The sequence below is a fragment of the Alternaria ethzedia genome (genome assembly GCF_023757985.1).
Source record: "Alternaria ethzedia strain BMP 0044 chromosome Unknown scaffold_22, whole genome shotgun sequence".
NCBI classification, from domain to species: domain Eukaryota; kingdom Fungi; phylum Ascomycota; class Dothideomycetes; order Pleosporales; family Pleosporaceae; genus Alternaria; species Alternaria ethzedia.
Window position 1 is genome coordinate 440,314 of NW_026056215.1, and position 14,205 is coordinate 454,518.

A 14,205-nucleotide genomic window follows, 5' to 3' on the forward strand; every position below is an offset into this window, starting at 1 on the left:
TAGCGAAGGAATCCCGTTGCAAATCAGCGGGCACGGCAATCATGCACATGGAGTATTGCAAGGATTCCCATAATGGTAATTTCGGGTAAAGCCCCCTATGCAGCCGCGCAGGGGTTCCTACAAGGCTGGATCGCACCATCTGGAGCAGTGCTAAGGCATGAACATGTAGAAATCCTGATTCCGCATACGAACTGCCGGTTTTCTGGATTTTCTATCGAATCGCAGGTGTGGGAATGGATCTCCTTAATTTCCGTTTTTCTTGCTAGCGTAGGTGGATGACGGGTAATGGAAGATGGTGCTATGCACATGATCCTTGTAAGCAACTCACTACTACTCCACCCGATGGTAGTGTTAACCGTTGCGCCCGCCCGTCTTTCTTGTCGATTGACGACATCCATTGAGTTGTTGCTTCCTGTCCTTCGCTCTTTGTTTAGCAGCACGTCAGCTTTCGGCCAGTCTCTCTTTCAGTACCAGTCAAGATGTTGTCGATACTTCCTACCATCACACTCCTTTCGCTGCCTTTCCTCGCTGTCTGCCAATCTGCATCCGATGGCTACAGTGGCTACAAGCTCGATGTGCGAGATGATGGCGACCCAGCCGCCGTCCTCTACGAAACAGAAATCACATCTTCATCCAACATCTCCGCCTTGAGCCCGGTCCCAGACGTTCTTCTCAACGCGTCCGTCCATGTCGGCGAGATCTTCATCGGCGTCGACAACCTGACCGCAAAGATCAACCTCGACGCCCAGGTCCTCCAGTTGCTGCAGTTCAACGCCGGAGTAGACCTATCCATCGACAAAGTCACCCTCCTAATTCAAAACGTAACAGCAAAAGTCTACCTCGAAGCCCGTCTGGGTAATCTCGTCAACATGGTCAGCGACGTCCTCGACAGCATCGATCTGAACCCCGTGATCGCCGAGCTCGGAAACGGCCTTGGCTCCATCATCAACGACACTGCTGGTCTCGTTGGCGACGTCGCCGGTGGCCTTACTGGAGGCGGTAATGACACCTCCGCGCAAGCCAAAGCCAAACGCGACCTCGACTTCCACCAATGGGATCTCCGCAACAATATCCTTTACTCCATCAACAACTTCGAAGGCAACACCAACAAACGCCGTGTCCTGGCCCAAAACGGCGATATCGTAGAGCAAATCCTTGATAACTCTGGTACCGTCTCCTCGACTAATGTTGTGGGCGATTACCTCAAGAGCATGAGATTCAACGGGTTCAACGAGAGTGTGACCTACAAGGGCGAGGAGGCCTGGGAGGAGGAGTATGTGTACGAGCCTTTTATGGGTCTGTACTCTATTTCTGGTGTGTTCAAGAGTAAGAGCAATGGAGAGGTCGTTGGTACGCAACTTTTGGCTGAGGCGAGAGGGGGTGGGAGCGCGAGTATTGGGAATGAGAAGGCGTAGGTCTTTTGATACCCACTAGCACATTTATTCAGAGTGTTTTGCGAATGGAATATGTAATGTCTGAACTCTTGTGCTGCTGTGCTTTCCATGCATACCCATCTAGTGATTCTCCCACATCAATCTCTCCCAATCGCGTCTTTGCTTTTCCTATGCACGCACGCCTTTCTCATCCCGCTCTGCATACATAAAGCAAAACTAGCACCAGCCATCGCCAAGTATTGGGAAACCCAACGGTTAAATTCCCATGAACAATCGCGTGGTCCGTTTCACCCAGGCGTCCGTGCGAGCACGCAATGTTCAGGAACCGAGATTTGACATGCACCATGCAGTCGGATATGCCATGAATAGGCCTGTGGGCCTAACGGTCGAGATCTGTGATCTGAGCTTTTGGATCGACGATGATGTCACGGGGGACAGGAGTCATGGACTAATGCGATCTTATTCCGTGAGATATGGCGGAGTGTGAGCATGGAAGATGTTGACGGAGATGCAGTGTTTAGTGCAGCATAAATGGTTTGCTTCGGCCAAAGCGATGGATGACGAGAAAGGTAAGAGATGAGGGACGGATGGGACGCGAGAAGCGCGCAAAGGTTGGAACTTCATAAAGTGCTTCATTGTTGCCTGCGTTCATTCGCCGTTAAAACGCACCTAACGCCATGCCATGCTGTTGCTGTGAGATGAGATGAGAGTTTTCCGTACCAACCCCTAACGCCACATAATGCTCAAGACGATTTGTTTCCAACTCTTCGTGCAGCACCCTGATCCTCCCTACCCCTCGAGCCTACCCATCATATTCTTCCTAACCTTAGTGTTGACCACCCCTCCCACTCCAAACGCCGGCACAATCCTACAAATCCTCGCCGCAGCACTCTTCGCCCAATCCCTCAGCACCCTTCCTGCCCTGCCATCCACACCACCAACCCTAGCATCAGGCCTATTGTACAAATCCAATCCGAGTAAATGCAACGGCGTGCTCACAAGCTGCACAGCAGCAGGCGTAACAAATTGCGCAACACTCAGCGCACCAACATATTTCTTGACCTCCGTGCCCATGCGCTCGTCTACCTTGGGCGCAAGCAGCGGTGGCAAGTTGAACGAAGCGAAAATAGTAAGGCAGTCGCGGACGGTGAATAGCGCGAATGTGGGCAGAGGAACAGGCCGAGGCGAACTCCCTGGTGCAGCGAAGAGCCGGGTGAACTGATTGTCTTTATACAGACACAGTGCCAAATTTGTTGTGCTTGTAGCGAGGAACTTGCTTGTACCGCTCGTTTGCTCTTGTAAACCTTGCGTGGGCTTAACCGTCGCGGACGCCGTGTCGATGCTGTTGGCGGTAAAGTATGTACCGAAGTATAGACTGAAGATGAGGACGAAGGGTTTGCTGCCGAGGAAGCGGTGCGGTTTCGCGAGGAGTTCGATTGCGCTCTTTTTCAGACTCTCGCCGAGACTGTTACGCCCGCTGGCATTTTCGATTATGCCTTTGTCGATCATGGTTATGATGGGTGCGACGAGTATGCCTGCGGAGCCGGCGGAGAGGGCGTCGACGCCGATGCGTAGACCGAGTTTGGACGTGTTCCATTCGTGGGATGTTTCGTTCGAGGTGCTGGGTTTGCGCATCGTGGGGAGCGGTAGGTTTGGCTTGGGGATCGCGATGGAGGGTGTTGCGACTTTGGGTACGGTTGTTTGGTCTCTGTGCTCGTTGGCTGTGTGCGGTTTCATACCGCTGGCTTGTTCTTCCCCCATTGCAGCTTCCTCCGGTGACTGATAAACTCTCTCTTTGTGTGCTGCATGGAATGCTTGGACTTTTGACGGTGCTGTGTTCGCGGGCGCTTCACGCTTTACGACTCTTTCGGCAGTTTGCCCGCGATTTGGACCAGGGCGACAGAGGTGTCGTAAGTGTCAACACAGGACAGGCTGTTGTTGAGGGATTTGATACCAGCCGCTGACGAAGATATCGGAGTTTACCTGAAAGTTCGCCGGCGAACAAACACCGACGTCGGAGCAAGAGCCGCCGAACGGGTATCACGCGCATTGATTGGTGCACGTCATCGGGCCCTGCATCGTTCGTCGCTCATAGCCATGTTCACGATGGGTAGCATCGGCTGAGACATGTGGGTGTTTACTGCATGGCATGAGGAATTAAATGCAGGGTCCAGCGTGGGGAGCTGGCCACGACTGACGATCCGGGGTATGGTGGGTTGGGACACAACACTTGCTCTCTCGCTAGGTGCACAGTCTGAGTACGTGATGACGGAAAGTTCTTGAGGAACTGATAACTGAAGGGCAGAATTCATTTGTCAAAATTTATCGGACAAGTCATGATAACTTCCTTTTTGCAACCAGGGCATGCCTACTCAACAAGCAACTCACGACTCATGCTGTTTCTGTCTCCCGGGTCGGTAGGCTATCGCGGCTGCGAGACGAGCAACTTAGCCGAAGCCAGTTTCCGAAGAATACCGATGTCGTAAGTATCTAGTTGATGGCGTCAACTAGCGACCGGTGATGTGTACTGGGAATGCGGAGATGGGGTGAGGAGTGGAGGCGGTGTGAGATAGCTGTAATAGAGCGACCAGGTGATGCGCATGCGAAGGTCGGTCTGACCCTTGACTAGTGTGGTAGTCATGAACATAGTATTCGCTTCGAAAGCTATCTTAGTCTTCCCAACAATTCGCTTGCATGTGATGCGCCTAAACTCCAATACACCCTAGGAACCCCGCAAGGGACTGTTGTCTGTATCTCAATTCCTCAGGGCACGCAGCCTCTCGGTAAATGCCTCTTCTTCTTGCTCAGTGGGCCCAACCTTCGTCTTTGCCGGTGTGGCTTCTTGGAGATCTTGTTGTAGATCTACGCCTGCCTTGTCTGCCGCCTGCGCCATCAGACGGTCTACATCCTCTTGTGGTGTGCCGACTGCGGTGGCGGAGGAGGTGATATCCTGGTAAAGTTCGGTGGCGGAGTCTACGTTCTCGAACTGCTTTTCGAAATCGACCATGACGGAGGCAATCTAGGTGTTGTCAGCGCTGTCCTGATCCCAATAGCTGTGGATGTCGCATACCCTCTCAGGACTCATAGACTTCATAGCCACGTCTAGACTGCGGTTGACCTTCATCATGTTGCCTGTAATCTGTCGCATCGTGACGGCGGTTTGTACGCGGCCTGCGACGGCATCGACGCGCGAGGCGAGTTGTAGCAGGTTGAGCTTCTCATTCTGCTTGCGGATGGCGTTTCCGGCGTATATGCGGGCGATGTCGTTGTGGCCCTGCTTCATAGCCTGAGATGGTGTTACTACGCGTTCTTGCGCTGAAAAGACATGATACCAACCTTTTCCAGCTTGGTCTTCTCAGCCTGCTCCTCCTTGCCAGCTTTGAGCGCCTGCCTGTTCAGCGACTTGGCCGTGAACTGAGGGGGGTCAGCGTATGGTTAGTCAGCGCCAGCACACAGTGACTGACCTTGAGGTTAAAAAGCGCATTCTCGAGACCCGACATGGCGTATAGTTCGGAGGGTATGGTTTGTGGAGCTGTGCTATGGGTAGTGGTTCGGGAGATAGGCGGTAGTGGGCAGCGCTGTGGTGGGATGCGGCTACTGGCCACGCGGGGTGTGGGCCCAACCCCGACGTCATTGGCCGTGAAACACGGGCGCGCTTCTTGTTCTCGGCGCGCATTCACAAAGAAAAGAAGTGAGGAAATGGACTACAGTGGTTGTCGTTGGTGACACGTTCGATCTCGTGTCGCAGCCTCATGGGCTTTCATCGCCTTTGAATAACGCCTAAATCTATGCTGAAAACATGGTGCATATGTGCCTGCCCGCACCCAGAATGCCTTTGATGTGTCCCTAATCTAAGCCAAACGCCTGCCTCGCGCCTTCGCAATGCCCACGTAACGCCGTGCAACTCGAGCCATTATTCGTACAAGTCGTCCATGAGAGAAGACATCACTGCGCGGGTGGCGCGTTGAACTTGCTCGTTGCGTTCTTGAATAGCTCTTCTTGCGCAGCGATGAGCTGCTCCTCGGTCATGCCGCTCTGCTCGATCTTGGTCTGCTTCTTTTCGCGATTCTGCCCCGCGTTAGCTGGTGGTCGCGTCACATGCGCCGTCGCAAACGTACCTGCTGCTGCTTCTTGTAGTCTTGCGCCACCTCGAGAATGGCTGGGACGTAGTCGCCAAAATCTAGCTCTTCCAGGGCAGCCTTGACATGTTCGCAGGCTATTGTCTTTTTCGCGTCCTTTTCGGCGATCTCGTTGGCTTCGGAGGAGATGAGGGTGATGAACTCAACGCAGCACTCGATTAGGAGGTCGCGCGAATCCTTTGCAAAGGTCATGCCAGGCTCGCTGGCCAGGATGTCTTGGACAATCTTTTGGACGGTCGCTGGCGCGTATTAGCATTTACGGGGGATGCGAGTCTAGAAATGCCGACCTTTGGGCAGCGACAGGTCGTCGTTGCCGCCGAATTCGCGGTCAGACATGGTGAGTGGATGCGCGGCAGCGTGTGGTGTTGGCTTTGAGCTTCGGTACTGCGCGTGGTTGCAGCCCTGCTAAGTAAGAAATGCAGAGAGGCCGGGGCACGGGCCGGCTGTTTGGCCGAAGACCCTTTGCCTAGGTATCTGGCATCATCGAGCGTTCACTGTGTAACCACGGCAGTCACCCAAAATACAGCCATGATGCACGAGGCTTACTGGGTAACGCGAGTTTGCGAAGAGTGATGTGTGTCTCTACCAAATCGCGCCCCGACGTTCCCCATTTTTATCTTATCCGCGTCATATCTTCCAAAAGGAGCAGACGTACAGCTTACTAACAGATCTAGGTGCAACCAGCAACAAAGGATATAGAGTTCTTCCTATGGACATGCTGGGCTGTGTTTGCTCGAGTCAGCCGCAGCCTTCACATGCATCCAGTCACGGTACCGGTGTTGCTCGATAGCGACAGTGTATCCAGGGCGGCGGGCGCTATCGCAGTGCTATCGGGCCATATGTCGCTAACGTCGCAGTGGCATCACGGGTGGATCGTTGAGGCTTTTCTTCAAACGACAGGCTTGGAGCTTGATGCAGGCGCTGGCTTGAGCATTGATGTGAGGGTATTCGTGCTCCACCGGCGACGGGCGTGTGGAGGCGGTGATTGGCAGTGGTTGGGTCGCGTTCCGAGATCTTAGCCAGGGACTGTATCTCTTCCCGGCCGGTTTGGGCGATGCCGGCCCAGTGGCATGTCGGCAGAAGCAGAGGCAGTGGACCACTACGTCAGCGCGTTGCACCTGCTTGGCGCACACAAATGCATGGCCGCGCGAAGTGTGGTTTTGGTTGACCTGGTCATGCTGCTCGCCGAGACAGATGACAGTGGCGGTGAAAACCGGAGGAGCCTAGGGGACTGGAGGCGGCGCTGCTAGGTCGAGGGATGGTGCAATGCAATCGCGTTGAGAGGGATTGATACATAGCAAGGCCCGCAGTGAATTCCAGCGACAGTCAAGTCAGTGAGCTACACGGCGCCTGCCTATCTCGCCTGCCGGTGACGCTGCTATCATCCTCGAGTCGACGCCTACTGCTGCAGCGCCCCAGAGCTCCCACGGTCCCAGAGTACACGTCTACCCAGTACCGCTGTACACCGCCCGCAGCCCGCGCGCCTCAAGCCTGGAAGGACTCGGACTGCCTGCCCCGTTAAAGTCCTAGAGCAGAGTTTTCGCACAGTCGTTGCAGTGCGCTTGTTTAGGGCTAAGGCCGCTCGGAGCAGCCAGCCAGGACCCAAGTGATTATTATGACTTCACGCCCAACTGCGGACCCGGCAGACAGCTCGCTCTCGACCTCCCCCCAAAGCGACACGTACTCCAGCAGCCCGTCGCGCGCCAGCCTCAAGGAGACCGTCAAGATTGCTTCCACCCAAGGCCCCGCTGTCGATGCCAGCCAGCAACGTCCCGGACTAGTCTCTCGCGCCTCGGAGAGTTCAACCAGGACCATTCGACCCCGCCATCATCTACGCAACAAGAGCAGCAGTGTTGTTCCCACCGTCTCCACGCTCAACGTCGGCACCGCGCCCTCGACCCGCCAGTCCAAGTCGCACCCAAAATCAAACACCATGGCCCAGCACACCACGGGCACCTCGTCTGGCGCCGCCGACCTGCTTAGACAGGCCATGACACGGTAAGCGCATACTGACTGTCATGGTGATGCACCGCATTGCCACGCACCACACCACATCATCGCTTAGCTTGCAGCTGTGCAGAGTCCTGACGACGTGCACCCTCGTTCCTTCCCTACATTTTCTCTCACCACTCTCACCTTCCCATACTCCCACACTCACCGCCACTTTCCTGATGCCCTCGTCATCACTGCTAACGCCGCACAGAGCCACCAACGACAGCAACGAAGACGGACACGACCAGATCGGCTCCACCAGCTCCACGCCACCGGGTGCCACGACACCCAAGCCCGACCCGACGGACAAGCGACTGCCGGGTATTCTGCACAGTTACTTTGGCCAGGTTCGTGATTCTCTTATGCCCTCGCGGAAGTCCTCCTCCACGGTCAACCCCTCCCCCGCACCCGTCACTTCTCAGGTCTCGGACCCCCGAGAGAAGGAGCAAGAGTCAACCACCCACCCCAGCATGCTGCCCAGCCCCGCCCCCAGTGCCTCTTCCCGAACTCCCTCAACCTCGCAGTTGGCTGGTGAAGCGGAGAAGCTAACGCAAGGCGATTTTGCGCCGTTGCAACAGGCTACACCTCCCCAGACACCGCGCACCCGCTCCCAAGAAGCAAAGCCCGTGCCCTCGAATCTATCCCGCACCTCAAATGCGTCCGACGAATCCAAGGAGAGCAAGACGGCTCCCGTAGTGGCGCCCAAGGGCAAGCTCTCAGTCACAATCTCCGAGGGACGGGGTCTGCGGCCCAGCACAGACCCCTACGTTGTCTGCCAGTTCCAATGGGCTGAGTACATCTCAGACGGGCCCAGGCACGATGAATCGAAGCGACCGCCCATGCAGATGAAGCGAACCGAGAGCCAGATGGGCACTCCAATGGCCATTCCTATGAAGAGCCGACAGAGCAGCAACAGCGGCCACAGCTCAGATCCCAGGGAGAACGGCTCCCTGGAGGAAGTGACGAGCCCCAAGTGGGAGCACGAAGCCATGTTGTGAGTAGCTCCTTCTCTTCACCGTGTGGTGATGCTGACAATCGTAGTGACGTTGTGGGCGACCATGCCGAAATCGACGTCTCCGTTTACGACCGCGCCAACGGCGAGGCTTTCCTCGGCCACGTCCGCTTCTGCCCAAACCTCGTCGAATACAGCGAGCCATACGACGGCTGGTTCCCGCTAGAGCCCCGAGAGGGCGAGGGAGGTGTTGTTACCGGAGAGATTCACCTGAAGCTCAACTTCCAAAAGGTCGAGAAGAAGCACTACGGTCCCGAAGACTTTGAGATTCTCAAGCTCATCGGAAAGGGCACATTCGGCCAGGTCTTCCAAGTACGTAAGCGGGACACTCGCCGCATCTACGCCATGAAGGTGCTTTCGAAGAAGGTCATCGTGCAGAAGAAGGAGGTGGCACACACACTGGGAGAACGCAACATCCTCGTCCGAACGGCCATGGCTGATTCGGCATTCATCGTTGGACTCAAGTTCTCTTTCCAGACACCCTCAGATCTATACTTCGTTACTGACTACATGTCGGGAGGCGAACTCTTCTGGCATCTCCAGAGGGAAGGCCGCTTCCAGGAGGGTCGTGCCAAGTTCTACATTGCAGAGCTTATCCTTGCCCTGCAACATCTGCACGAGCACAACATCGTGTATCGCGATCTCAAGCCCGAGAACATCCTCTTGGACGCCAATGGCCACATCGCCCTTTGTGACTTCGGTCTGTCCAAGGCTAACCTCACCGAGAACGCCACCACCAACACATTCTGCGGAACCACAGAGTACCTCGCACCCGAGGTCCTTCTGGACGAACACGGTTACACCAAGATGGTCGATTTCTGGTCGCTCGGTGTGCTAGTCTTCGAGATGTGCTGTGGATGGAGTCCTTTCTACGCAGAAGACACCCAGCAAATGTACAAGAACATCGCGTTCGGAAAGGTCAGGTTCCCCCGGGACGCCCTCAGCACTGAAGGTAGGAATTTCGTCAAGGGACTTCTCAACAGGAACCCCAAGCACAGGCTTGGTGCCACACGCGATGCCGAGGAGCTCAAGGCTCACCCCTTCTTTGCCGACATCGACTGGGAGGCTCTGGGCAAGAAGAACGTGGTACCGCCATTCAAGCCCAAGCTCAAGGGAGAGCTCGACGTTTCCAACTTCGACCCCGAGTTTACTAATGCTCTCAACGGTGCTGGCTCTTTGAACGCCCGCGCGGCGGCCCTGGCCTCCGGAGTCAACCCCGCATCCACGCCACTGTCACCGACTATGCAAGCAAACTTTGCTGGCTTCACCTTTACCGACCAGAGTACAATGGAGCAGCAATTCGGAAACGACAGACAAAGGACCGACGCCCTGGAGCGAATGGACGAGGATGAGACGGACGAAGTCAACTGGGACCGACCTGCTGGACGCGGAGATAGGATGTCCGGTATCGTTCCCAGCAATGAGCACGACGTCTTCAACCAAGGCCAATTCGATGTATGATGAGCACATGCTCATACACGCAGCCTGCTCTTCTATACCTAGGTTCCTCCAGGACCTGACAAAAGTTTCTGCTTTGTTCTATCTTACCGGTACATGGCGGTACTATTCGTATAGTCTTTTCTTGGATACCCGGAGCCTACCACACAGGACTTGGACTGCGTTCAAGTCCTTCACTAATTTGCCCCATCGGTTGCTGCTGTCACGACCTCACGCATGGTCATTACGACACAGCCTATGCCGACAAGGACCTGACACAGCGTCCGACTGATTACGATTACAAGATTTCCCAGAATGAGTTCAAGTTGCTGCGGTCTCCCACGCTACAGTAAACACGATGTTTTCTTTGCTGGGCTATGGGTTTGCATTGCGCTGGTGCATTGCTTTCGCTTTTTCATCCAATGTGGGAGTTCTTAATGGCACTATGTCGAGTTCAGGCTGTTTCTTCCCGTTCTTTGTGCATTATGCGCGCGTATCTGCACGGGTTTTCCTCTTTTCTTCTTTCTGCGAGTTCAACATATATCTAACGACATGGATTCATACGCATCGTTATATCGAGGGGATATGGATAGTGGTATGATGGATATGGGCGAGCCTTTTTGTACATAAAGATATGAGACATCAAGTTTACTTGTTCACGTCGTCGTTCTGGTCTGGCACTCGTGCTGTTGATGTCACAAACGCGTCTCTGCGCGTTTTCTTGTTCATTCTATGCTAACCACCTCTTACCCGCTGTCGCTTCCTCGGGTTCATCCCACACCTCCATCATATCCAACCACTCCAGTGCGAACGCACCCACAATCCTCGCCCAATCCCTCACCGTCGCCCCATCCAAATGCTCTCCATCATCCTCCATCGTGTGCCACACACCCGGAAACGGACTAGGTATCACATGCAATATCTCCACGCCCTTTGCCATAAACGGCAGATGGTCATCCGAAATCCCCCCATGCCCCATTGTCCCATTTACATCTGGTAAGAAGGGTGTGGAAGGAGATGATTCCAGCAGGTTCAAACTGCGCAGTCGGGACTCGACGGTGGAGAGGTGTACATACGCCCAATGGGTGGTGGGGAAGTAGGATGGGACGCGTGGGTCTGCGGAACCGAGCAGGTCAAGGAGAAGGAAGAGGCTGATTTGCGAGAGGGGAGTGCGGTTCTGGTAGAATTTTGAGGCGGGGGATGGGGGGTTGAAGGTCGTGGACCAGTGCGTTGCTAGGGCCCTATATATTCTTGTCAGTATACTATTCCATGTCTTTCCTTCTTTCCCCGATATGAATTGATAGGCATTGAGGAGGGAGAAACGTACCTCGCGCCATAGAGTGAATCACTATCACTCCACGTCTCAAACGCCTCCTCGCCGTCTAAAAACACTATCTGGATACCCATATCCATGTCCACGTCCCCGCCCTCTCCTAACGCGCTCATCTCCTCGTACATCCGCGTTATATGTGGATCCAGCACGCGTGCTACATACATCAACATAGCGCACGGCGCCGCACTATCCGTCGCCCCAATAAACCCATCCGGATGTAATTTACTGTCATAATGCGCAACAAGCGTGAGCAAGTTCGCTTGTCCCGGTGCGACCCAAGGCGGTTCTCTCCGCGCGATCAAATTCGCGAAGGGGAGGGGTAACTTGGATGTGGGGGTCACGGAGGTGCTGTTTTGCCAGGTTAGGTTCCAGGCTGGTAACTCCTTTGTGAAGTAGGCGTAGAGATGGTGTTGGGCGAGGGTTTGGCCTGGTGTGCCGGGGACGCGCGGGATGAGCAATGGGGAGAGGAGCGTGCTGTCTAATGCGTCGAGGGTGTTGTTGGGGGAGGGGAGGGCGCGGAGGAAGGCGTCCGAGAGCGGTTTGTAGGCACGTGTTGGGGTGAGGGTGAGGAGGAGGGGGAGGAGCGTGGTGGGTAGCGTGAGGAGCATCGTGGGTGGTGGGTGGTGGGTGGTGGGTGTCGATGGAGGAGCGCGTGTGGTTCGTTGTGTTGTGTACCAGAGGCTGTGTCTGGACGTCGAATATGGCGTAGAATCGCGTCGTCTCGCTCGCGGGCGCAGAACTGGGAGCTGTCTTCGAGGTCCCAACAAAGACTGAGTAACCGTACGAGATCGAACCGCAAAGGATATGGAGACGAACAGCTAAGGTCCCTCCTTCTAAAGATGCCAGCCTCTCTTTCTCGTTCTCCTCAGTCCCCTTCCCGTTTCATCTCTCTCCCACAGTCTCGAGTGAAACGTTTGCGCAAGTTGGCCCTACTCCATCAGGCAAACACCGAAGAGCCATGAAGCGCGGAGCTGAGCCATCGTGTTGCGTTGCGTGCGTCAGTTCGGGTCCCTGACGGGGCCATGGACGCGGGATCCCTGTCGCGCACGTGAGCTGCACGTTCATCTTATCTGATTGATTGTGAGTCCGGATGGGGAAGTGCTGTGGTGACGGAGGATCTAGCCGTTCTGGGCGGGGTCGATGGTATGCATGTTAGATGTCTAATCAAAGAGCTCAAGACGGTATGCGCTTAGGTTTGGACTTGGTACAGTTGATATATACTCATGTTCATATGATCGCTACACGTCCAACGTCTCCGGTCAAGTAAATACTACCCTACAACTTCGCCTTTCCCCCCTCACACTTCACCAACGCCCGCCCATTCGTAAGGACCGTCTTCCCGCCCTCAACCTTGACCACAAACCTCACCTCCTCGAACCCATCCTGATCGCGATCCCCCGTCCTCCACATCTCCGTAATCAGTTTATCACCCGGCTTGACCGGCGCCGCGAACCTCGCCTGGAACTCCTTGAGGTTCTCAGGCTTGGATGCACCGAACGCCTTCAGGATAGCATGCGCAGACATGTTCCATGAGAACAGGCCGTGGATGATGGGGCCGCCGAAACCCATTTTCTTGCCTGGCTCCGGGTCCGCGTGCAGCGGGTTGTAGTCGCCATTCAGGCGGTAGAGGTGGGCGGTTTCCATGGTGGTTTGGTGGATGTGTGTGCTATCGGGAGCGCGGGACGGCGGGGGGTAGTTTGGTTGCTTGGGGCCTGTTGTGCGTTAGTCTTATGTTACACTGTCGTGCCTACTCCATTACAAGCACGGCGAGAGTTCAAGGAGAAGGAAAAGACATACCCTTCGGACCACCCCAACCACCCTGACCAACATAGAAGCCACTGCCAACAGCTCTACTATACGTCTCCCCCGTCTTCGCATCAACAAGCCTGTTCTCCGTCTCGACAACGGTTGCCTTGCCCTTATCGTATACACCCAGCACCTTGCTTCTGATCTCGAACTTGCGGCCTTCGCTGCTCACGGGCAGTGGCTTGAAGAATTGTATCTTGCGCTCGCCGTCGAGGACGTGCTTGGTGTCGAACTTGGGGACGCCTTCGATGGGCTCGGCATTGCTGCGCGCGTAGAAGTCGATGACTTCTTGGTCTGTGTGCTTGAAGGGGAGGATGATGGGGTAGGTTGGGAAGGCCGCGAAGGATGGGTGCAGTTCCTGGGGGTGGTGTTAGAGGTGTTGGATAGCTCGGGGGATTGCGCTTGGGATGTATGGTTCAGGCGTGTGAGAGCTGTGATGGAGTTGCTTACGTAGAGGAAGTGCAGCTCATCCGGGTAGGTTGCGCCAATGCTGTTCGCGAAAAGCAGGAGATCGCGCTTGAGCCAGGACACCTCATACGAGGGAAACTCGAAGCCGACGCCGGGACCTAGTTCTTTGCCCATGATGAGATTGAGGATGGTTACACGATGTGTTTGGTATGAAAGTTTTGCGATCAACGATGCGCAGTTGCAATGCTTGAATCAAGGAAAAAGAAGCTCAAGCGTTGTCGTAAGCTTCAAGGTTCGCAGCGGGGCGGTAATCGCGACGCGGAGCTGAAGTTTGAGCCGAGGTACGATTCGTTCATCCATGGTCAAGACGAGAAACCCCCCAAATGGATTAGTATACATCAACCCTCTTCAAAGTAGATGAAAATGAGTCTTGAAATTCGGCGCCGATGTCGGTATGGATAAGACTTTTACCTCGTTGTGGGACCATGGTAATGTTGTAAACATCGCATTAGTCTATCTACAGGGTCGATGCCTCGTTCAGAAGCCAATATTAAGATGGCACGACTCTTGTCATGCCACCATGCAGATCTAGACAATATACATGTGATCCTTCCCATCCCTATCATCCATCGTAAATGTTCGTGTACCACGACTCCCACAACCCTGCGGTCGGCAAAGTGGGGC

The 14,205-nt window shown here is 55.0% G+C and overlaps 6 protein-coding genes across 6 annotated transcripts; 2 read left to right on the forward strand and 4 right to left on the reverse strand.

The window, feature by feature from the left end:
* Positions 1-479: 479 nt before the first annotated feature.
* Positions 480-1,415, forward strand: J4E87_007810 (uncharacterized protein; the record flags this gene model as incomplete). Its single annotated transcript, XM_049379403.1, has 1 exon — positions 480-1,415. One exon carries the CDS (start codon positions 480-482, stop codon positions 1,413-1,415), a length of 936 nt encoding a protein of 311 aa, XP_049230977.1.
* A 768-nt stretch (positions 1,416-2,183) lies between these two features.
* J4E87_007811 (uncharacterized protein) lies at positions 2,184-3,155 on the reverse strand (the record flags this gene model as incomplete). The annotated part of the gene is made up of 1 exon (XM_049379404.1): positions 2,184-3,155. The coding sequence occupies one exon, from the start codon at positions 3,153-3,155 to the stop codon at positions 2,184-2,186; it is 972 nt and encodes a 323-aa protein (XP_049230978.1).
* A 994-nt stretch (positions 3,156-4,149) lies between these two features.
* On the reverse strand, positions 4,150-4,894 carry J4E87_007812 (uncharacterized protein; the record flags this gene model as incomplete). Its single annotated transcript, XM_049379405.1, has 4 exons — positions 4,150-4,413; positions 4,465-4,680; positions 4,731-4,808; positions 4,859-4,894. The coding sequence occupies 4 exons, from the start codon at positions 4,892-4,894 to the stop codon at positions 4,150-4,152; spliced, it is 594 nt and encodes a 197-aa protein (XP_049230979.1).
* Positions 4,895-5,339: 445 nt separating this feature from the next.
* On the reverse strand, positions 5,340-5,869 carry J4E87_007813 (uncharacterized protein; the record flags this gene model as incomplete). Its single annotated transcript, XM_049379406.1, has 3 exons — positions 5,340-5,462; positions 5,513-5,772; positions 5,821-5,869. 3 exons carry the CDS (start codon positions 5,867-5,869, stop codon positions 5,340-5,342), a joined length of 432 nt encoding a protein of 143 aa, XP_049230980.1.
* A 1,279-nt stretch (positions 5,870-7,148) lies between these two features.
* Positions 7,149-9,998, forward strand: J4E87_007814 (uncharacterized protein; the record flags this gene model as incomplete). The annotated part of the gene is made up of 3 exons (XM_049379407.1): positions 7,149-7,531; positions 7,737-8,519; positions 8,567-9,998. The coding sequence occupies 3 exons, from the start codon at positions 7,149-7,151 to the stop codon at positions 9,996-9,998; spliced, it is 2,598 nt and encodes an 865-aa protein (XP_049230981.1).
* A 2,584-nt stretch (positions 9,999-12,582) lies between these two features.
* On the reverse strand, positions 12,583-13,695 carry J4E87_007815 (uncharacterized protein; the record flags this gene model as incomplete). Its single annotated transcript, XM_049379408.1, has 3 exons — positions 12,583-13,019; positions 13,105-13,471; positions 13,564-13,695. 3 exons carry the CDS (start codon positions 13,693-13,695, stop codon positions 12,583-12,585), a joined length of 936 nt encoding a protein of 311 aa, XP_049230982.1.
* Positions 13,696-14,205: the final 510 nt, after the last annotated feature.